General features: G+C 42.1%; 1 protein-coding gene across 5 annotated transcripts in view; it reads left to right on the top strand.

Moving 5' to 3' along the window:
• Window positions 1-23,463, top strand: part of jakmip3 (Janus kinase and microtubule interacting protein 3) — a 66,201-nt gene that overhangs the window by 25,577 nt on the left and 17,161 nt on the right. For all 5 annotated transcript variants that reach the window (XM_063482359.1, XM_063482358.1, XM_063482357.1 and 2 more), the window contains 5 exons: window positions 5,036-5,071; window positions 5,228-5,299; window positions 7,127-7,231; window positions 8,021-8,149; window positions 8,237-8,320. In XM_063482359.1, the coding sequence (XP_063338429.1) occupies window positions 5,036-5,071; window positions 5,228-5,299; window positions 7,127-7,231; window positions 8,021-8,149; window positions 8,237-8,320 (426 nt within the window). The remainder of the gene's footprint in view (window positions 1-5,035; window positions 5,072-5,227; window positions 5,300-7,126; window positions 7,232-8,020; window positions 8,150-8,236; window positions 8,321-23,463) is intronic.

Below are 23,463 nucleotides of genomic sequence, written 5' to 3'. Positions count from 1 at the left end.
AGCTACTGTTAGGATTTCTGGATGTCAGCCACTTCTTCTATCTGACATTGGTACATACCTTGCAGGAACCTGTCCTTCCATTATGGTTCCTGTTCTTACTCAGGTTTCTGCTGCTGCCTTCCACTTACAGTGCTGGACTTGGGGTGAAACACTTCTATGCATGGTGAGGAGCTCCCTTGTCTTGTCAGTGGCTTCTATCTCCTGCTTTGGCCAACTTATTATCCCAGCAGGACATCTGATGTCCAGTAGGTGTTGATTGCACAGACCTTGTTTTTTCCATTCTGCTGACACCTCAGGACTTGTCTTCCTCTCTGCAGATTTTTGGCAGTTGTGGCCAATGTCTTGTTCTACTCCTGGCATACAGCTTGATGTCATCCTTGTACAGGAGGTGGCTGATGATTGCTCCATTATGTAGTCTGTATCTGTAGCCAGTCTTGGCAATGATCTCACTGAGGGGGTTCAGGCCTGTGCAGAACAGCACTGGGGAGAGGGCATGTCCTCGGTAGATCCCGCAGTTGATGGTGACTTGTGCAATTGGCTGTTTGCCTCTAGTGTTATACGCCACATCCCCATTGAATTCCTGATGAAGGCTCTCGTGGTCCTGTTAATATTGTGCAGTTCTAGGTAGGGCTCTGCGATATGACCAAAATCTCATATCCCAATATAAGACATCTATCGTCCGATAACGATATAAATCACAAAAATTTTAGGGCAGTTCGACTTGCGTGAAGTGTTTCCAGCTGGGCGTTGTGTACATGGAGTCAAGTGTTTTACCCGATGCATGAAACGATACATTTTTAGACATAAGTTGTAACGGCCGCCGTTTTCTTTGTGAGTATTTATTACACGGCGTGCTGCGGGGGAAAGCCTGTTCTAACGTTTGAGTCTATGGTTTATTTTTTTAGCACCTGACGGCTCTTTTTTGCTTCTCATCCATAAATACTCTGCATACTCTTTCACGTGATTCAGTTTATTTTGAAAAGTCTCAACAGGATCTTGAGCTTTATTGTGAAAGGTTAATGTGGAAAATAAACAAGCGGACACGGGCGCTTGTCTGTCCGTAGTGTGGTTATATTAAATATAAGAGAAAGAGAGAACTTTAAGAAATTAATATAGCCACTACAGTGACCATCAAAACCATGAAAAAATATTGTCGTAAACAGTTCATTTTGCGACACCACGAAACAAACGATAGCGTAAATTGAAAAGATAGAAGTTTTTATATCGTCATCTGATATATATCGTTATATCGAACAGCCCCTAGTTCTAGGCATTCCAGGATCCAGGTGTGGGGAATTGAGTCATAGGCTCCTTGTAGTCAATCCAGGCAGTGCACAGGTTGGCCAGTCGCTCATGTATTGAGTCATGTGCCTGTTCATCTTAGCTGTGGTACTGAGGCAGGTTATTGGCTGGTAGTTAGATGGAACTGGTCCTTTCTGGGGATCCTTGTGGATCAGGACCTTCCAGCCTTCAGTCAGCCGTAGCGAGTGTTGAAGTGACTTGATATAAATTGAGCCAGTCCAAGGCTAAGTAGGGAGTACTGCTTACTGTTACTGTAAACAGACCAACAAACGATCCGGCTTCCAAACATTTTCCCTTGAGCATTTATTGCACATTTCAGTAATCCATTTAAATTGCAGCCAAGCCTGAGCACATGCAAACTACTTAAGGCACTCTAAACGAGGCAAGGTGACTGACATGCACAAATGAACACAGTCAACAAAAAATGCACTCTCCCTACTGCCTATGCCGCCAGACTGGTAACCAGGTGAATATATTTCCCACTCACTCATTAAATACCTCCCACCTGACATACATGCAAACCTTAATCCCTGTTATAGACATGCAACACCATACACACACTACCTTATCACCACAAATGTTGCTTCAACATGTTTCTCACGTTGAGTAGCAGCTCTCTTGGTTGTCTGCCACTGTGATTGTTACTCCACCCTGCTCAGGGAAGTTGCTATGGTCTGCTCTCGGTCTACTAGCCACTGAGATTAGCAATTATGAGTTGCGTCCTTCTCAGTATTGCTCTGTGTCCAGCTTTGATGCTTTGTTCTCCTGCCACTGAGAGTATGCCTTGGATGGCTCAGGGAAGGAGAGCTGCTTTATTCTCCTGCCTTCTATCTCTCTGGTATACCTCTTCAAGTGAAAAGACAGTTTGCCGTACTTCTTAGGTCCGCCTTTCTTCATCGTACTTTTCAGCAGCTCCAATAGTTGGCTAAATGGGCTCAGGTGGCGGTGGCTCAGGTGGTAGAGCAGATCAGCCACTGATTGGAAGGTTAGTGGTTTGAATTTTGGCTTCCCCAGTCTGCATGACAAATATTCTTGGCAAGACATTAACCCCAAGTTGCCCTCCGATGCATTCATCGGAGTGTGAATGTTGGTTAGTTTGCACTTGAGTTTAGAAGTGCTTCTATGAGTGGGTGTGAATGAGGCATGTTGTATACAGCGCTTTGAGTACTCTGGGAGAGTAGAAAAGCGCTATAGAAGAAAGAGTCCATTTAAATTCCCTGTGTGCTGCTATGATCTAGTCTCCTTCTCTATGGGAGATACTGCTCCTTGTGGTTGTTCATTTTGTCGCCAAGCAGCTCCGAGATCACTACTTCGCTGCTGTAGATCAGCTGATTAGGTTTGCTGATGGTCGCAGTAGGGATTGTCCATAATGCTGCATTAACATCTTCTAGTAGACCTTCAGAGGGTATTTCACGTAGTCTTGGTAACCAGCTTTGGAGGGTCCAGGATTCCAGCTTCGCCCACATCTCATAATCCATTCTCTCAGGTCAGCTGCTCTTGCACTCAATGCTTCTTCTGTTGTCCTTAGGGCTTGGTAGTCAATCTCAGATGGGGGTGATGATAACTTCCCTTTGACCTGACTACCTTGTGTTGTACCTCATCGATCTCCAGTTGTGATAGCAGTTCCTTCTTCCAAATGTTGGAACACTGAGCTACTAGTGGCTTTGCCGTCAGTCTGAATGCTGGGAATGGAAGGTTCTATAGGTCCCACATGCTCCTTATTCAACCCCTGGGGTTACTTGCGTAGTATCATTCCAAAAGTGCCCTTTTCTCATCTCTTGCCCTCTTATGCCTCCTTGTTCTAGTAGCCCACTTCTCATGAATGCATCCTCAACACCTTATTAATCTGGACGAGCTGGTATGGCTTCAGTTATCTCACTCTCTCTCACATATATATTACCAGTCAAAGGATTGGACACACCTTCTGATTTAATGTTTTTTCTTTATTTTTACTACCTTTTAGCTTGTAGATAATACGCAGAAGGCATCGGATATATGAAGCAAGATATGTGGAATTATGTGGCAAAGAAAAAAATGGGTAAATAATTCTAAATATGTCTTATAGTTTAGATTCCTCAAAGTAGCCGCCCTATGCTTTGTTGACAGCGCTGCAAACCCTCAGCCTTCTCTCAGTGAGCTTCATGATGTAGTCACCTGACATGTTTCACCTCACAGGTGTGCACCATCAGGTGTGATGTGCAGAAGTCAGGTTGGTGCACAGCTGACAGCCCTGTTTGACAACTGTTAGAGTTCATATTATAGCAAGAACCAATCAGCTAAGTAAAGAGAAACCACAGTCCATCATTACTGTAAGAACTGAAGGTCAGTCAGTCCAGAACATTATTAAAACTTTGAATGTGTCCCCAAGTGCAGTCGCAAAAACCATCAAGCGCTACGATGAAACTGGTTCACATGAGGACGCCCCAGGAAAGACCAGGAGTCCCTCTGCTGCTGAGGATACATTCATCACCAGCCTCAGAAATCACAAGTTAACAGCAGCTCAGATCAGAGCCCAGACAGATGCCACACAGAGCTCCAGTAGCAGACACATCTGTGTGAATCAGGCCTTTATGGTCAAACAGCTGCTAAGAATTCGCTAAGTTTTGAGTTATGTCACACTTTTTTGTTTACTGCTTAGGCCCGTAAGGCAGCAAGGTGAAACAGTGGTTACCACGGTTGCCTCACCGCAAAAAGGTCCTGAGTTCAATTCCACCATCAGGCCAGGATCTTTCTGTGTGGACCTTGCATGTTCTCCCCGTGTTTGCATGGTTGTTCTGGGTCTTTGACCCAGCATTCTGAGTTGTGGTGTTGTTTATGTTCTAGCTTGTGTAGTTATTTAGTTGAAGCTTCAGTTAGTTCTATGTTTTTATGTATGTTTCCCTATTTTGTTCTTGGCTGTTCAGGTCCCTCCCATGTCTGTGTCTCCCCACTATGTTTATAGTGTCATGTCTTCAGTGTGTGTCTGCCATGTCCCCTGTGTTTAGTCTCCCTCGACCTTTGTTACATCTTTTCCCCCTCTTGATCCTTCTCTCAAGCTGTTGCCACACTCTCACTCTAACCCGTCTCACTATTTTCCATCTTTCATTCTGACAGTCTTCTGTTCCATGTTCAGTGTGCTTAGTTTTGTCTCCCCTGGCGTCACGTTCATTTATGTCAGCTGTGTTTCCACTTCCCTCATTACCAATCAGTTTTAGTTTCTCCCAGTTTAGGTTTTGTTAATTCTCTTTCTGTTTGTTATTGCATATTTTTTAATGTGTTTCATCGGCCACAATAAAGGCTTGTTTTCTGTTAGATTCAGTTTTGCCTCCTGTGCATTCTGCTTTTCCTACTACACTGCCTATAGGTATGAATGTGAGTGTCAATGGTTCTCTGTCTCTATGTGTTAGCCATGTGACAGACTGTGGACCTGTCCAGGGTCTACCCTGTCTCTTGCCCTAAGACAGCTGTGATAGACTCCAGCCCCCCCACGACCCTGAATTGAATAAGTGGAAGAGAGGGATGGATGGATGGATGGATGGATGGACACACATAAGCCCATATGTGTTCATTCATAGTTTTGATGCCTCCAGTGAGAAACCACAATGTGAAAAAAACCCATTAAGTGAGCAGCTGTGTCCATACAGACTACCAGTAATACTGTTACTGCTACTACTAGTACTACACACACTCACACATTTATACTTGTACTACAGTTCAGTACTTCACTTTAATAAAACTTAGTTTGTGTTTACAGGCTCTGGAGACAGCTGGTTATGTGAAGAATGTGATTGTAAGTATTGAATAGTACCAGTGTTAATACAGTTGTTGGTGTGTCCTGTATGATGGATTGTGAGCTTTGTATCTAACATGCATAGAATCAGTGATAACCCTGAGAGTAAGATCTTTCTATTAATAGTGAAACATGCTGCTGTCTGTCTGTCTGTAGGAGAGAGACATGTTACTGAGGTACCGGCGTCAGGAATCGGTGAGGAGGAAACGGACCTTCAGAGCCTGCAGGGTGAGGCCAGGCCTGTACCCCAGTATTTCTTTGTTTGTGTGTAAGAGATGTGCAGAGAGTTGTATGACGAAGCCAGGTTAATTCTTTAGCGAGTTGTTTACCTATTGAATCTCCATGAAAACCGAGGCTGACCAGCTTACCTGGTCAGAAGCAGGTGACCCTCAGCATTTCTTTCATGTGCAGAATGCTTTCAGTGTGATAGATTTTTTGTGTACAGCTTGTTCCTGAAAGCAGCAAATGAAGCCCTGCTGTAAAGCTCCAGCAGCTCAGACTGAATGTGCATCCCACTACGCAAAGTGAAGTTGGAGCGACGTCTTTTATAAGTCATTTTTGGACCTCCAATTTTGGTCAACTGAGAGGGTGTTTTGTAACGCCAGGTGACAACTTTTTTTTAATGTCTGCTTAATGTTGTCGTCAGTAGAAACGATGTGTAGGGGCTATTTATGGCACATTGAGGAGGATGGAAACCTCAACGTTTACATTTACTGGAAACCCACAAACACAGACCAGTACCTACACCCCACTTGACTTCCACCACCCTCTTGAACACAAATTTGGGGAAATCGGGATCCTGCAACGCTGGGAAAAACATTCCCTCTAAGCCAGAAGGGGAAACAAAGGAACACACATGTAAAGAAAGCTCATAAACATGTGGTTATCCCAGCTGGGCTTTCGTCAAATCAACAAAGATGCACAGGAAAGACGGTCAGACACCAGCTAGGGAGGATCAGAAGGACAAACAGAACAACTGTCATCCCTCATGTAACAGGTTTATCAGAGAAACTCAGGAGAGTCTTCTCCAAGCACGACATCCCAGTGTACCCAGCCACACACTCACACACAAACTGGTTCATCCCAAACACAAACTCAACAACGTAGTGTAGCTGTACAGTGTAGGGAGGAGTGCTCAGACCTCTACACTGGAGACACCAAACAGCCACTTTATAAATGCACAGCATAGAAGAGCCACCTCAACGGGACAAGACTCGGCTGTACTAAAGGACAAAGGTCACTGCTTTAAGAATGCAAATGTTCACATGTTGGACAGAGAAGACAGGTTTGAAAGAGGAGTAAAAGAAGCATCTATGTCCACTGTGAACGGCTATCTTTGAACAGAGGGCGGGGCTTACGACACCAACTGTCTGCCATCTATAGTCCAGTTCTGAGATCCTTCACAGACACCTTAACACCCATTCACATGGGTGAGTTGATCTCAATAGGTCACATGACAGGGTGAGGCAGGGTCTCACGATGGTTCAGCTAAACCTCTGCTGATAGCAACCACACCTTTTTTCACAGTTTGGCTCCTGTGATGAGGGTAATGATCAATATAAGGGACACTCCCACTACCAGGGACTCTCCACTATTTGGTTTTATAACGGAAGAAGCGCCTTGGATGAAACATGAAACATCTTCAAGAAACTTAAACGAGTCCAGTCGCTTGTGTTTTTACAAGCTCCTTAAATTAAGTCACCATGGTAACAGACATTCAGTGTTTTCTGAATAATGATTGAAATATTAAAAGGTCACAAACTAAACAGTGTTCACTAATTCAGAGTCCTCTCCTGTCACAGCTCCATCAGTAATTGGCTTTGACCAATCAGGTTACAGCCCAATCATCAGATTTCGATGATTTCATGTGAACATACTGAGAGCTGGTTGGACCAACTCTGGCCAGCTCTTCTGGACCAGAAATCAGATCTCTGATGATCTGTAAAGCATCCTGAACTGGGTGTGATGTAGAAAAATGAAGGATGTCTTGATGGTGTTATGCCACTTTGTGGTGGGTTTTCAGAACTACGTTGTGTCTCTGTGTGTTGCCTGCAGGTCATTGAGACGTTTTATGGCTATGATGAAGAGGCGTCTGTGGATTCTGATGGCTCGTCTTTGTCCTTTCACACTGACAGAACTCCAGATACTGAACCAGATGAGGTACACACACACACACGTACACACACACACTGTTTCCAAAGGTGAGGACATCCAAACGTGTTCTTAAGTCCAGTGGGATGTAAAAGGAAACAGCTGGTAGTTTCTGACTCTTGGAACAGACAGCGCTTAGCCTTTGATGGGGAGCTGACAGAAAGACAAAACCTTCAAAGATCCACCTTTGCTAGATTTTAAATAATAATTCAAATAGTAACAACAAAACATCCTTCAGGTACTTTTTAAGGTGTAACCTGCTTAAGCTGCCAGTGTCTATAACAGGGGTGTCCAACTCCAGTCCTCGAGAGCTACAGTTCTGCAGCTTTTAGATGCATCCCTACTCCAACACAGCTGAATCAGATGGTTGGATTACCTCTTCAGCATTCCATCAAGTTTGGCAAAGGCCTAGTAACAAGCCATAAATTTGATTCAGGTGTGTCGGACCAAGGATGCGTCTAAATTCTCGAGGACTGGAGTTGGACACCCCTGATCTATAAACAGTTAACTGCATCAGTCCTAATAGAGTCGTTAAATTAAAAAGAGAGCTGATGGAGATGATGACTGAGTTTATTTCTGAAATAGCTTTTAATTCTGAAGTGGTACGATATTAGCCATGTTTTTTATACGTCCAGCAGCGACTTGCAAGTGTCTGATTGGCTGATATGTGTGTAGTTGTGCATGATTGGTTGTGCTATCTGTATTACGTTTCATGATGACAGCAACAATGAGAGCTTGAGACTGTTTCAGTTACTGCTCTGACTCGCTGGTCTGAATTTGGGGTTTTGTGTGTTTTAGGTATGCGTGCGTGAGGAGGCGGAGCTTCGTTACCGTCAGCTGACTCAGGAGTACCAAGCGCTGCAGCGAGCATATGCTCTGTTAGCGGAGACGAGTGGCGGAAACTACGATGCAGAGAAGGAGATCAAGGTGACCCCGGTGGGGGCACAGAGGGCTGCATTCGCTGCAATGAAGCAAGGCACTAACAGGTTGACGGTTGTATTCTTTGTGTTTCAGACCAGAGAGCAGCTGCTGAGTGAGATCAGTCGATACCAGAGCAGAGTTTCAGATCTGGAATCCGCGCTGAAGCAGCAAGGACTGGTAACATGCAAACTGTTGAGTTTCTAAAACGCAGAAAAATTACAGAAGGATAAAACCAAGAGGAGGCAGATGAATGAGAATATTATCTGCATTCTGATTGGTTCTAGGCTAGAATCCTGCAATAAAGGGGTGTGTCTTCAAGCTAATCAAAGAACCAATCAGAGCCATACAGAGGTAGAGTAAACTATATAGTAGAACAGTTGTACTCCATAGAGAGCCAGCAGGAGGCACAGCTGTGATACAGTCTCCACTCACAGTGACAGGCAGGTCGTATCTCCTCCTCGAGCTCTGACCTTAACGTCTGGAGAAAGAGGCAAAACCTTCATGTTGGTGCTTGGTGGGTGTAAAACCTCCACATCCAGCAGTTTGGTGTGTCCAAAACGGTGTTTTTCCTGTAGGTTGAACCTCTACTGCACATGCCCAGAGTTACACAACATTACAGTTTCATCAGCTGGCATTTCTGCTGGTGCAAACGGTTGGAGAGGTAGTTCAGGAGAGCACGCCCTGACTTTTCTTTTTCATTTTCTCTGATAAATACGGATAAAGGTGAGAGGAAATCTTTGAATGCTTGACCAGATCCATGTTCATCCTGAAGATCTGTTAGACCAGGGGCCGGCAACCTTTCTGATGATGAGTGCCATCTAAAATTTCCACAGAAGTCAATGTGCATTAGCAATAAATTTAATAACACTCTATATGAACAGTTACACGCTATATAGAACAACTTTATAGAACTAGAAAAATTTGCATTTCCTGCAAAAATGCTGTGTGGATGCTGTAACACTGAAGCTGTCTGCTGAAAATAGCTGAAAAGTTGCAACAATGGTAATAACTTTGCATAAGCATAGGAACTTAGCAAAAATGTAATTACTTAGCAGAACTGCAATAATGAAGAGGAAAAATAATACTTGGCAGAAATATTTTAACCTAGAAAAAGTTGCATTTCCTGCGAAAATGCTGTGTGAATGCCGTGTAGTGGAATCTGCTGAAAAAAAGCTGAAGAAATAAAACTATGTGCTGAAAGGAGGTGAAGAAACTGAAAATTCTGCTGAAAACAGGTGAAGAAGCAGAAATTTTTGCTGAAAAGAGGTGAAAAGCCAAAAATTCTGCTGAAAAGGGGTAAAGAAGCTGAAATTTGTAGTGAAAAGAGGTGAAAAAGTTGAACTGTCTGCTGAAAAGAAATGTTGCCATGAGCAGGATTCAAACCTGGGCCTCCTGGTCTCAAGGCGGCTACTCATCTCACTGAGCCAAACTGGTTCTCAGGTAACTGAAAAGAGGTGAAAAAGCTGAAAATTCTGCTGAAAAGAGGTAAAGAAACTGAAAATTCTGCTAAAAAAAGGTGAAAAAACTGAAAAGAAGCGGAACGTTGTGCTAAAAAGAGGTAATGAAGCTGAAGTTTCTGTCAAAAAACAGCTGAAGAATCTGGAATTTTTGCTGAAAAGGGATGAAAAAACTAATAATTATGCTGAAAGGGGGTGAAGAAGCTGAAATTTGTGTTGATAAGTTTAACTGTTACCTGAAAAAAATGTTGCCATAAGCGGGATTCGAACACAGGCCTCCCGCTCTGAGAACGGCTACTCATGTCACTGAGCTAAAACAAAAAGTTGCAAAAAATTGTATGGCGGTGAAGAACTGAAAATTCTGCTGAAAACAGGTGAAGAAGCACAAATTTTTGCTGATAAGTGGTGAAAAGCCAAAGATTCTACTGAAAAGGGGTAAAGACGGAGAAATTATTGCTGAAAAGAAATTTTGCCATGAGCAGCATTTGAACCTGGCCTTCCTGGTCTCAAGGCATCTACTCATCTCACTGAGCCAAACTCATTCTCATAAAGAAGAGGTGGATAGACTGACAATTCAGCTGAAATTATCAGAAGCTGCTGAGAATTGTGCTGATAAGAGGCCAAAAGAAAAAAAATTTTGCAGAAAAGAGGTGAATCAGCAGAATTTCTGCCTAAAAGAGGCAAAGAAGCAGAACGTTGCGCTGAAAAGAGGTGAATCAGCAGAGTTTCTGCTGAAAAGACTTTGTTTTTCTGAAAACAGCCAAAAAAGCTGGAATTTGTGCTGAAAAGGGGTGAAAAAAATGAAAATTTTGCTGAAAAGGGGTGAAGAAGCTAAAGTATACCAAATCAAAGTATTTGTGCCAAAACATAGTATTTCTGCCATATTGTGGTATTTGTGCCACAAAAGTTACTACATTACAACATGAATATGGATTAAAGATAAAAGAAACTGGCAACAAATTCCTCCACTACAAACCAGTCTGATACCACTTCTTTGCAGTGTTCACGTTTACTAAGGCACTACCCAAAAGGCGCCACAAGAGGGCACTCCAACACAAGAGATGACCTATGTACACTGATGCACTTAGTAACAGTCAGCCTCCTTGAATTGGCAGAAATACTGTGATTTAGTAGTAATACTATAACATAACAGATATACTGTGATGTTGCAGACATAGTATGTTTTTGCACTACTCATTTGTAGTGAAAAAAAATTAGCAATATAAATTACAGGTCTGTGATAGTGTATAAATTTGTAGTGAAGAAAAAATGTTGACCAAGGTGGGATTGAACCCACGACCTTTGAGCTGCAGAGCCGTGTCATTACTGACTGCGCCACCTGGAAAGGGGGCGGGCGGCTGAAAAACAATCAGCAATCAGAAATAGATCACGGTGAGAGGCAAAATGCGCCGTTTTTTGGAGTTACAAAACGTCGTGTAACTTAAAAACTAGGAGGGTTAGCAGCATAATTCTTGTACTAGGTGAATCAGCGGACTTTGGTGTGACTGCGATTTTCATAGCTCTTTGTACCTCCGTCGCGGAGATATGACGAGAGAAGAAACGGCTTCATTTCCAGAGTTTGAAGACTGAGAGAAGGACAGATTTCCGCCCCTCAAACAAACGTAATTCATTGCTCAACGGTAAGATAATTGTAAAAACTGCTTCCACTGTGAGTGTCAGCAGTGTCTGAAGGTATATTGGCACAAGCCTCATGTCCTAACTTTGCTTTGTTTAAGAGATATGGCGATTTGAAAATGCCTCCCGTTACAGAATTTCAGCTCTGAATTTCAAAACCTCCCCATAGACTTTGAATGGGGAGTAACTAGACCATGTGTCACTTCGAGGCAAATTGCGAAAAAACGGTAAATCTCACAATAAAGATAGTGACATTGTCTGAAAGCCAGCAAAAATACCTACGTTTTGATGTATAATTTGTGGGGGTTGAGTGGAAATTGAGCGAGTAGAAAGAAGTTGTTCGGACATGAAGAGAAAATTCAGAACAGACCAGCACACACTCTGAGTTAATTGCATAGCAACCATAGCAACGCATGTATTTTCTGAAAAATCACAATTTTGGAACTGAAAACTTAAAGAGGTATAAAATTAAAACGGTAGAAGATCTGAAAAAGCTGAATCACACAGGAATAGCCCAATAATCTGAGAACATTTTAAAGTTTGAATGGAGTTTCTAGGTGAAAGTATGAGGAAGCAGTTAAGTTTCAAAACCAAGCAAGTTTTAGCAGAATTGTGGAAGTTTTCTATTCATTTCAATGGGACAAATTAAAGGAAAAAAGTGTAATATTTTAAAAAGTATAATAGTAATAAACACCAAAAGTCATAGCTGGCATTAGCAGAAAGAGCAGGACAGTTTAGAGTTTGAACTGAGAAAATCGGCTGAAAACTGAGGGAGTAGTTAAGTGCCGAAAAACGTACGGAAGCAACCAGAACTAGAAAAATTTGCATTTCCTGCGAAAATGCTGTGTGGATGCCTTAACGCTGAAGCTGTCTGCTGAAAATGACTGAAAACTTTGAAATGCTGCAAAAATTGTATGGCAGTAAAGAAACTGAAAAATTCTGCTGAAAACTGGTGAAAAAACAGAAACCTTTGCTGAAAAGAGGTGGAAAGGCAAAGATTCAGCTTAAAAGGGGTAAAGAAGTTCAAATTTGTACTGAAAAGAGGAGAGGTGAAAAGGTTTCTTCTGAAATTAGCAGAAGATACTGAGATTTGTACTGATAAGAGGTGAAAGGCTGAAAATTCTGCTTAAAATAGGTGAATCAGCAGAATTTCTACTGAAAAGAGGTAAAGAAGTACAACGTGGCACTGAAAACAGGTGAATCAGCAGAATGTCTGCTAAAAAGAGATTTCTGTTGAAAACACCTGAAAAATCTGGGATTTGTGCTGAAAAGGGGTGAAAAAATTCAAAATTATGCTGAAACGGGGTGAAGAAGAGGTGTTGGGCTGTTGAGAAGAGTTGAATAAGTTGAACTGACAAATGCGATGATATGGCACAAATACTATAATTGGGTACAAATACTATAATTTGGCATAAGTACTATGATTTAGTACAAATACTATGATTTGGCAGAAATACTATGCCTTAGTAGTAATACTATAACATAACAGATATATGATGATTTTGCAGACATTCTGGTTTTACACAAATACTATAATGTGGCAGAATGACTATGTTTTAGCACAAATACTATGATTTGCTATAAATACTATGATTTGGCACATATACTATATTCAGCAGAGATACTATAACAAAATAGAGAGTCTACGACTTAGTAGTAATACTATAACATAATAGATATACTATGATTTTGCAGACAGTCTATGTTTTTGCACAACTAGCACAATGTGGCAGACATACTATGATTTGGCACAAGTACTATGATTTAGTAGAAATACTCTTATTGGCAGAAATACTATGTTTCAGTACAAATACTATGATTTGGCAATATTACTGCGTTTCAGCACAACTACTGAGATTTGATTGAAATACTATGATTTAGAAGAAATACTATGACTTCGTACAAATACTATGTTTTGGTTTGAATACTATGATTTGCAAAAAATGCTATGATTTGGCACAAGTACCATGATTTAGTACAAATACTACGAATTGGCAGAAGTACTGTGACTTAGTAGTAATACTTAAACATAACAGATATACTGTGATTTAACAGACAATATGTTTTTGCACGAATACTACGATTTCGCTCAAATACTATGAAATTGCAGTGATACTATGATTTTGAAGGAATACTATGATTTGGTAGAAAAACTATGCCTTAGTAGTAATACTATAACATAACATATATACTGTGATTTTCCAAACATAGTATGTTTTTGCACAAATACTACGATTTCACTCAAATACTATGAAATTGCAGTAATACTATGATTTTGAAGGAATACTATGATTAGGTAGAAATACTATGCCTTAGTAGTAATACTATAACATAACATATATACTGTGATTTTCCAAACATAGTATGTTTTTGCATGAATACTACGATTTCGCTCAAATACTATGAAATTGCAGTAATACTATGATTTTGAAGGAATACTATGATTAGGTAGAAATACTATGCCTTAGTAGTAATACTATAACATAACAGATAGTGTGATTTTGCAGACATAGTATGTTTTTGCACAAATACTACAATTTGGCAGAAATACTATGTTTGGGCAGAAATACTATAATTTGCTATAAATGCTATGATTTGGAACATATCAGCGGATATACTATAACAGAAAAGAAATTCTACGACTTAGTAGTAATACTATAACATAAGAGAAATTTTAATTGGGCACAAATAACATGATTTGGCACAAATACCATGATTTGGCAAAACAAATACCATGATTTGGCACAAATACGATGATATGGCAGAAATACTATGATTGAGTACAAATACTACGATTTGGCACAAGTACTATGACTTAGTACAAATACTATGATTTGGCACAAATACTATGATTTAGCAGAAATACTATGTTTTAACATAAATAATATCTTTTGACAGAAATTTCTGCTAAAAGGTACTATTTCTGCTTTTTAGCAGACATACTGTAATTTTGCATAAATACTATGATTTGGGATAAATACTATGATTTGGCAGATATACTATATTCAGCACATATACTATAACATAACAGAAATACCTCCACCTACTAGTAATACTATAACATATCAGAAATGTCATGATTTGACACAAAAACCATGATTTGGCACAAATACTATGATTTCCCAGAATTACTATGATTGAGCAGAAGTACTAAGATGTAGTAGAAGTACTTTGATTTAGCAGAAATACTATTATGGAGGAGTAATACTTTAACATGGGAGAAATATTGATACACACACACATACACAGAGCCTAAAGGGAACAGTGGCTGTTAAGAGTCTGGGCTTGGTATATCTAGGTCAGCTAAATTGGCTGCACCTGCTGTAATCAGCACTTACACACACAGACAAAGAGAAGTATGAGTCTTCTTTGGTGTATTTCTCACATTCAGGACTCCCCTCGAACAAATGGCCATAATTTCCTAACCGTAGGGGCTAGAACGCTCATTTTGACACCGTTTTGTTCAGAAGAGATGGGGGAATCTGCAGGTCTTCATAATTCAGAGATAAAATATAAATTATTGAAGATATATGACTTGTAATACACTGTAACTGAGTAGAGGCAAAGCAAAACTGCCTTGACTTGCCCTCAAACAACGTTTTGTAACTCTAAATCTATATGGAGCATCAAAATCATTCTTTCACCGTAGGAAACAGCAGGGTTTGGTGAACAGTCATGGAAATTTTCAGGTCTCTGTGGAAATCCATCAAAAAGATATGATGAGAGAAAAAAGTGCTGCATTTCCAGAGTTTGAAATCTGAAGAAATCTGAGCGAATGACGAATTTCCTACCCTCAAAAAAGTGTAACTCATCTCAGAACGGTAATAGGTGAGAAAAAAATTCTTGAATTGTGAGCATCAGGAGTGTCTGAAGATATATTGGCACAAGCCTCATGTCTCCACTTTGTTTCGTTAAGGAGATATGACAATTTGAAAATGCCTCTCATTAGAGAAATCCAGCGCTGATTTTGAACAAACTCTCCATTGACTTTCTATGGAGAGTTTTCAAACTTTGTGTTGCTCTGAAGAGATTTGCAAAAAATCTGTAAATTCCACAAGAATGATAGTGACAATTTCTGAAAGCCAGCAAAAATACCTACGTTTTGATGTATAATTTGTGGGGGTTGAGTGGAAATTGAGCGAGTAGCAAGAAGTTGTTCAGACATGAAGAGAAAATTCAGAAAGGACAAGTGCACACTCTGAGTTAATTGCATAGCAACCATAACAACGCATGTATTTTCTGAAAAATCACAATTTTGCAACTGAAAACATAAAGAGGTAAAGGATTAAAATGGTAGAAGATCTGAAAAAGCTGAATCATACAGGAATAGCCCAATAATCTGAGAACATTTTAAAGTTTGAATGGAGTTTCTACGTGAAAGTATGAGGAAGTAGTTAAGTTTCAAAAACAAGCAAGTTTTAGCAGAATTGTGGAAGTTTTCCATTCATTTCAATGGGACAAATTAAAGGAAAAAAGTGTAATATTTTAAAAAGTATAATAGTAATAAACACCAAAAGTCATAGCAGGAAAGAGCAGAAAGAGCAGAACAGTATAGAGTTTGAACTGAGAAAATCGGCTGAAAACTGAGGAAGTAGTTAAGCGCCGAAAAACGTACGGAAGCAACCAGAATAATAAAGTATAAGAAAGAATAAAGAGAAACAGGAACTCAATAGTGTGGAAGCCCTTTGAGGGCATCCACACAATAATAAAGAATAAAGAGAAACAGGAAAACAATAGTGTGGATGCCTTGAGGCATCCACACAATAAAGAATAAAGAGGAACAGGAACTCAATAGTGTGGATGCCTACAGTTATATTTGTTAGCAGATGTTGGCAGCTATCAGCGAATAGTTATCAGTTATTTTGAAACAAAAAAAACCTCCATAACAGCAAATGAACTGTACAACAGAAAATGCAAATGCTATTTATGGTCTCCTCACAACAATGATAAGAAAAATAAACTGGGCCAATATGGCATGTTTGTTAATACAGAGATACACATGTTAATCTGATCTCTCGTCTCACACTCAGAGACAGAGGTCTCCGAGTGTCCAGCATTCAGACGGCTACCTGAGGACACTCATGTGGGAGAAAATCTGCTCACACAGATATGTAGAGCCAAATACTGTCAATAAGGCCTCTGCAATGTTCTAAAGACAGTTAAACTTGTCAGGTAGTGATGTCCAGCAGGTGAAAATGCAGCTCCATGAACACGCACAGCTGTGGATTCCAGCTGCGTTCATAGTTCTGCAAACTTTCACCCCACAGAGTCGAGCTTTTCAGTTCTATCAGCTGCCACATATCTAAACCGATATGACCAGCAGCTTTTACAGCTGTGGCTCCAGCAAGCATCAGCTGATACTAGTTATTATTAAATAAATTCTAACAACAGGTGATAAAGCTTAAACGTGCTGCTGTTGTTTAGCGCGACATCCGCTGGTTTCCTCTTTCTGGCGCAAAGTGGGCGATAAACAAACAAGAGAGAAAAGCCGATCAGCTGATCATGATCAGTTCCATGATTGAAGTAGCAACAGGGGAGGGAGGGGGAGAGAATGAGAGAAGAGGCAGCTGGCAGCGTAAAGACGCAGAATAACTCCAGCTTTGTGTCTTTTTTCATTCTTGCTGAAGTCCGGGACAAACTGTGTTCCTTCTCAGCTCAATACGAAACGTGTAATATTTTCTCTGAATACGAGACAATTCCATTTTTTACGGGACGGTTGGCAACTCTACTAACTAACCTTTATGAATAAAATAAAGTTCAAGTCAAGACCGCCTAAACCGAGACCAAGTCAAGACCAAGACCAGAGGGTATCGAGAGACCAAGACAAGACCAAGACCAAGTTGAGACGAGACCAAGACCGAGACCGAGACAAAGTTGAGATGAGACCAAGACCGAGACCAAGTTGAGACGAGACCAAGACCGATACAAAGAAGTCTTTAAACTGCAGCCAGATGCTGCTTCGTTTACGGGTGTCGGGCATATTTATGTGTTTTTGCGATGCACTCGCACAGCCATCCTCACCGCTGTCTCACTCACTTACTGAGAGGACAGACGCACGCTCCACTTGACTGTCGCGTCTCTCACCCTCTCTGTTTTTCACACAATGATATTATCCTATATCCTCGCATGTGATTGGCCACAATATGGAGGGATTGGAGCATAGCTGAGCCACTGTGTGAGAGCTGAGCAGCCAAAGGAAATCAAGTGAGGAGCCGGCTCTCGCTCAATGGGAGTTGACTCTTCTGATTCACTACAAAGCACTCTCTAAGCACGGCTCTTAGAGCTGATGCTTTTGCGCATGACACATTATCGAATGTTACGTTGTGTGTCATGGATACTGTTGACTCCAGAGGTGGAGCCAGACATTTTATACACCCGGGGCTTAGCCCTAAAGGGTAGTATGCATGTGGGATGGGGAGGGGGGGTTTAGAAATGACTGAAAGATTTATTAGGCTCTGTTTTCAGTTTTGTTCAGAAAAGAATGACTTCATATAGGAAAAAAATATATATCATATATGCAAGGCAGAACAAATCAGGGCTGTATAAAGACACGAGGACTAAACCTCAATTCAACCAGACCCAGAACTGATCCAGAATTAGATGCTATCAGATGCTGGATACTATCATCTAAAACTAGATGATAGTAGCACTAAAAATCATCATAGACCTGCACTACACTTATTTTTTAATTCTACCAAAGTACACTATATAGACTACGTTCACACTGCAGGCGAAAGCGCATCAAATCCAACTTTTTTGACCCTATGCGACCCATATCCGATCATGGTACGACAGTGTGAACGGCACAAATACGATATTTTCAAATCCGACCTGGGTCACTTTCGTATGTGGTCCTGAATCCGATACACATCTGATGTTTTAGAAAGCGACTGCTGTTTGAATGGTCAAGTTGCGTTAAATCCGTCTTTTACGTCACTGACACAAGACAGACGCCAATTATCAGCGCCGGAGAAGACATCGTGAACGCTTCCTGTCCATCCAGTGTAGATGTTAGTGAAACTGTTGGGAAGACAACGTTGGAGAAACGTGAACATTTTATTTGTACTGTATAATCTGCAGATTCTGACAGAAATCTGCAACTATCCTTTGAAGCACCGCTCCTCTCTAAAACAGCAATAAGGATCATTATTAGGCCATATGTAAATAACACAATAACTTTATAACTTAAAGCAAAATTGGGAAACGTAAAGTCCGAAGTCTTTATATTAAGGCCATCAGTCAAACAATACTGTTTGTTCTGGGTCTAAACAGAGCGCGTTGTGTGTGACGTCTTCTTTTGCGCATGCGGGCCGCTTTGAGGGTTCACACTAGAGCGCGTTTGCTGTCATATTTTATTTGTAGTGTGAACAAGCAGACAGAAAAATCGGATTTGATCAAAAAATGGGAATTGAGCATTAAGACCTGCAGTGTGAACGTAGCCTTAGATTCAGAAAAGTTTATATAATTATTTAGCCTTGTTGTGCAAACAAGCCTGCAAAACTTAATAAATATAGAATTTGAAAAGTAACAAATGGAATCTAAAAAGTTACACTAGGTACTAGATACATGTTCTGATGAGTTTTGGCAAACAACCATGTGGCTAACAGGTGTGTCTCACCTGCTCTTGTTCCATCTCTGTTCTGTCCTTGTTCTCCATCTCTCTCTCTGTTCCTCTCTCTCTCTCTGTTCCTCTCTCTCCATCTCTGTTCCTCTCTCTCTCTCTCTGTTCCTCTCTCTCTCTCTCTGTTCCTCTCTCTCCCTCTCTGTTCCTCTCTCTCCATCTCTGTTCCTCTCTCTCTCTCTCTGTTCCTTTCTCTCCCTCTCTGTTCCTCCCTCTCTCTCTCTCTCTGTTCCTCTCTCTCCATCTCTGTTCCTCTCTCTCTCTCTGCTCCTCTCTCTCTCTCCCTCTCTGTCTCTCCATCTCTGTTCCTCTCTCTCTCTGCTCCTCTCTCTCTCCCTCTCTCTCTCTCTCTCTGTTCCTCTCTCTCCATCTCTGTTCCTCTCTCTCTCTCTCTGTTCCTCTCTCTCCCTCTCTGTTCCTCCCTCTCTCTCTCTCTCTCTGTTCCTCTCTCTCCATCTCTGTTCCTCTCTCTCTCTCTGTTCCTCTCTCTCCATCTCTGTTCCTCTCTCTCTCTCTGCTCCTCTCTCTCTCCCTCTCTCTCTCTCTCTCTCTCTCTGTTCCTCTCTCCCTCTCTCTCTCTCTCTCTCTGTTCCTCTCTCTCCCTCTCTGTTCCTCTCCTTCCTGCACTGCATGCTGGGAGTGTGAGTGAATGTGTGTGGTGAGTGCGTGGAGCTGCTGAGTGAGTTTGGGACGTTTGGACTGTTTCTTCTTTCCAGAAAACTTTGGGCTTTATGGGTGGTTAACAGGTAAGGCACGTTTATTTCATTGTGTTGTGTGGAGTGAAGAATTTTAGTTAATTGGCCGTTTTTTTCCTTGAGTTATGGCGTCCCTCCCCAGTGAGGGTTCGCCTCCCCTGTCTATCAGACATGGGGCCAGGGTGGTAGCACCCCAGCAGTACACCGTGGAGCAGGTTCTGCTAGCTGTTGGTGAACAGGTGGGCCATGAGAACATAACTTATGGCTCTCGGATGAACAAGGCTGTGGTGGCTTTTCTCCGTGAGGAGCGCTTGGTTCACCTGTTGGTTGAAAGGGGGATCATTCTGGATGATTTGTTTGTGGCTGTTTCGCCACTGTTTGTGCCGTCTACGCGGGTCACCGTGTCCGGTGTCCCGCCGTTCATCCCGAATGAACTGCTTGAAAAGGAACTGACCCGCTTTGGCAAGTTTGCTAGCGGGTTCAGGGTTGTTCGTCTTGGCTGCAAAGACGCCAGACTGCAGCACGTTCAGTCACTAAGAAGGCAGGCTTTCATGTACCTGAACGATCCTTCGCAGACACTGGAGGTGTCCTTTAAAGTGAGATATGAAAATGGTTTATATACTGTTTACGCAAGTGCAGGTAGCATGAAGTGCTTTGAGTGTGGTGATGTTGGCCATAAACGCTCATCCTGCCCTCATAAAGAGCAGGAGGTGCGCCGTGAACAAGAGGCTCATGCTAGTGGGGCGAGTGAGCGGGAGCGCGCTGCCGGTACGGGAGAACGGCCGGCTTGTAGCGATGTGGACGAGCGGCCGTCTACGAGCAGCGCTGTCATCGGCGAGCCGCTAGCGGCGCAGGGTGACAGAATGGAGGTCGCAGCCAGTGCTCCACAGGCTGCGCTAGAAGAACAGGGGGTAGTACAGGGGACCAATGAGGTGGAGGATGGCTGTGATGACATACAGGTCAGGGAAAGTGTGGAGGAAAATCAGGACAGTGGGCAGACCAATGCCGCTGCAAGTGAGGTGGGTGTTGCGAATGTAGTTTCGGGTTCTTTGAGTGCAGAAAATGAGGAAGACGACTTGTTGGAAGATGATTCCCTGTCACAATGCTCTGATATTGTTTCACAAGAAGACCATCAGCAGTCGTATTCCTTAGACGATATAAACCGCTTTTTGGATGAGACTTTTGGTATGCAGTCCGTGGAAGTTGCAGAGTTTTTTCCGGATGTTGATCTTTTTATGAAATCTGTTCTGAAACTGAGAAGAGTTGTTGGTTATGAACAATTGAGCAAACAGAAAAGATTCCGTCTTAAAAAGATCTTGACTAAGTTGAGGAGGGAAAAACGAGGAAAAACTCCTTTAAAAGCACAGTAGAATGTTTGGAGCACCAAGGGTGTCTTTCTGGAAGTGTCTCACTGTCTTTTCTCTTTTTCTCCTCCTCTTCTCTCTGTCTTATATGGCGAGCTTGAGAGTAGGTACACTTAACATTAATGGGGGTAGGGATAGGGACAGGCGTGCAGTCTTAGTGGAGCTTAGCAAGAACAAAAACATTGATGTGTTCTTTTTACAGGAAACACATAGCACTGTAGATAATGAGACGGAATGGGGAATGAGTTGGAGTGGGCAGGCTTTTTTAAGTCATAGTACCAACCTCAGTGCGGGTGTAGCAATTTTATTTTCTAGGCACCTTCACCTGTCACATGTTTCTGTCTGTGAGATAGAGCGGGGAAGGGCTCAGGTAGTAAAAGCAACTATCAAGGGAATATCTTTTGCTTTTATGAATGTATACGCCCATAACTCAGCTGCGGGTCGTGTGCGATTATTTCGCAAAATTAGTGATGAGTTATCAAAATTAAACAGTGGTTCAATAATAGTGGTGGGAGGGGACTGGAATTGCACAACCCACCCTTCGGTTGACAGAAACACAGGAGAGCCTCACCCACCTTCGGGCTCACTTTTGTCTACAGTCATTCTTCAGCATGATTTGACTGATGTGTGGAGAAAGCTCCATCCCACAACCAGACAGTATACATATGTGAAAGTCTCTGAGAGCAATGTGAAGGCAGCTAGGCTTGATAGATTATATATCAACCAGACGTACAATAATAGGCTAGTTAAAGCAGAGATTTCACCTGTTGGTTTTTCTGATCATCATTTAGTGACTGCTGATATTTCTTTATTGATGCATTCTAACGTCTGTTCACACTGGCACTTTAGCGTGCAGCTGATTCATGACCAAGAGTTCTGTCGAGCTTTTTCTGACTTCTGGTGCCACTGGAAACTAAGGAAAATGGACTTTTGCAACTTGGCTCAATGGTGGGAGGTGGGGAAAACACAGATAAAGCTTTTTTGTCAACAATACACATCACATGCAACAGCCACTGTTAAAGACTACTTTGAGGACTTAGAACGAGAGCTCAAGAGGCTGGAGACTGAGATTATAAGTGGGACGGACAATACAAATAATACCTGGGACAGTAGGCGAAAGGCTTTGGGTAAGTTTCTTCACGAGAGAGCAAAGGGTGCTCTTATTAGGACTCGGATTTCTACTATTAAGGAAATAGATGCCCCGACAAGGTTCTTTTTTAGGCTGGAGAAAAGGGTTCGAGAGTCACACCAAATGTTGCACCTCAGGCTTCCGGATGGGAAGGTGACATCTGATCCAGCGACAATGAGGAAGCTCGCCATTGACTTTTATGCCAGCCTCTTTAGTGCTGACGCGTGTGACCCTGAATGTGTGACGAAGATGCTGGTGGGGCTGCCACGGCTGGATGTGGCCGAATCGGCTGTGTTGGAGTCTGCTATTTCTTTTGTGGAGATGTCTTCAGCGGTTCGACAACTCAACGGTGGTCGGTCATCAGGAGTTGATGGTCTTCCTGCGGAATTTTACCAAAAGTTCTGGTCGCTGATAGGAGAGGACATTTATGAAGTTTTCACGTACTGTATGACCACTGGGATCTTACCAACAAGTTGCACAAGGGCAGTTTTGACTTTACTGCCAAAGAAAGGGGACCTGGGCTTGCTCAAAAATTGGAGGCCTATCTCTTTGCTTTGTACGGACTACAAAATTCTTGCGAAATGTCTTTCTAATAGGTTGAAGACCTGTATTGACATGATTGTTGATGTGGATCAAGCATACTGTGTCCCTGAAAGAACTATTATGGACAACTTGTTTTTAATTCGAGACATTGTTGATCTGGCCAAGTTCAAGGACTTGGATGTGGGGTTTTTATCTCTGGATCAAGAGAAGGCCTTTGATCGAGTTGATCACCATTATTTGTTTGAAACTTTGGAAGCTTTTGGGTTTGGGAACATTTTTATTTCTTGGATTAAATTGTTGTATTCGAATGCTACTGTCATGTTAAAAGTGGGGGGAGGGTTAAGTCGGCCTGTTCCAGCTCAGAGGGGCATTAGGCAGGGATGCCCTCTTTCTGGTATGTTGTACACACTGGCTATTGAACCCCTTTTACACCATCTTAGGCAGGGACTCTTAGGTTTTACCTTTGACAAAGCAGGAAGTCCAGTAAAGTTGTCAGCTTATGCTGATGATGTTACGGTTTTTATAACCGGTCAATGTGATATTGAAACACTCAGAAAGACACTGGACTTGTATGAGCGAGCAACCTCCGCAAAGGTTAACTGGTCAAAGTGTGAAGTGAAGGTTTTATTTTGGGAGGGTGGGTTGATGAAGGGGAGCCAGTGTTACCGGCAGAATTACAGTGGAACAGGGAGGGGCTGAAGTGTTTGGGAGTTTTTTTGGGAACTGATGCTTTTCAGGGGAAGAACTGGGAGGGTGTAGTTGAAAAGATTGCTGCCCGGTTGTCTCGATGGACTTGGGTCCTGCCACAGTTGTCTTACAGGGGAAGGACTTTGGTTGTTAACAACTTGGCCGCTTCTGTACTCTGGCACCGTGCCA

Source organism: Pelmatolapia mariae, linkage group LG8 (assembly GCF_036321145.2).
Source record: "Pelmatolapia mariae isolate MD_Pm_ZW linkage group LG8, Pm_UMD_F_2, whole genome shotgun sequence".
In the NCBI taxonomy this organism is placed as follows: domain Eukaryota; kingdom Metazoa; phylum Chordata; class Actinopteri; order Cichliformes; family Cichlidae; genus Pelmatolapia; species Pelmatolapia mariae.
This window is presented reverse-complemented; position numbering and strand designations above follow the sequence as displayed.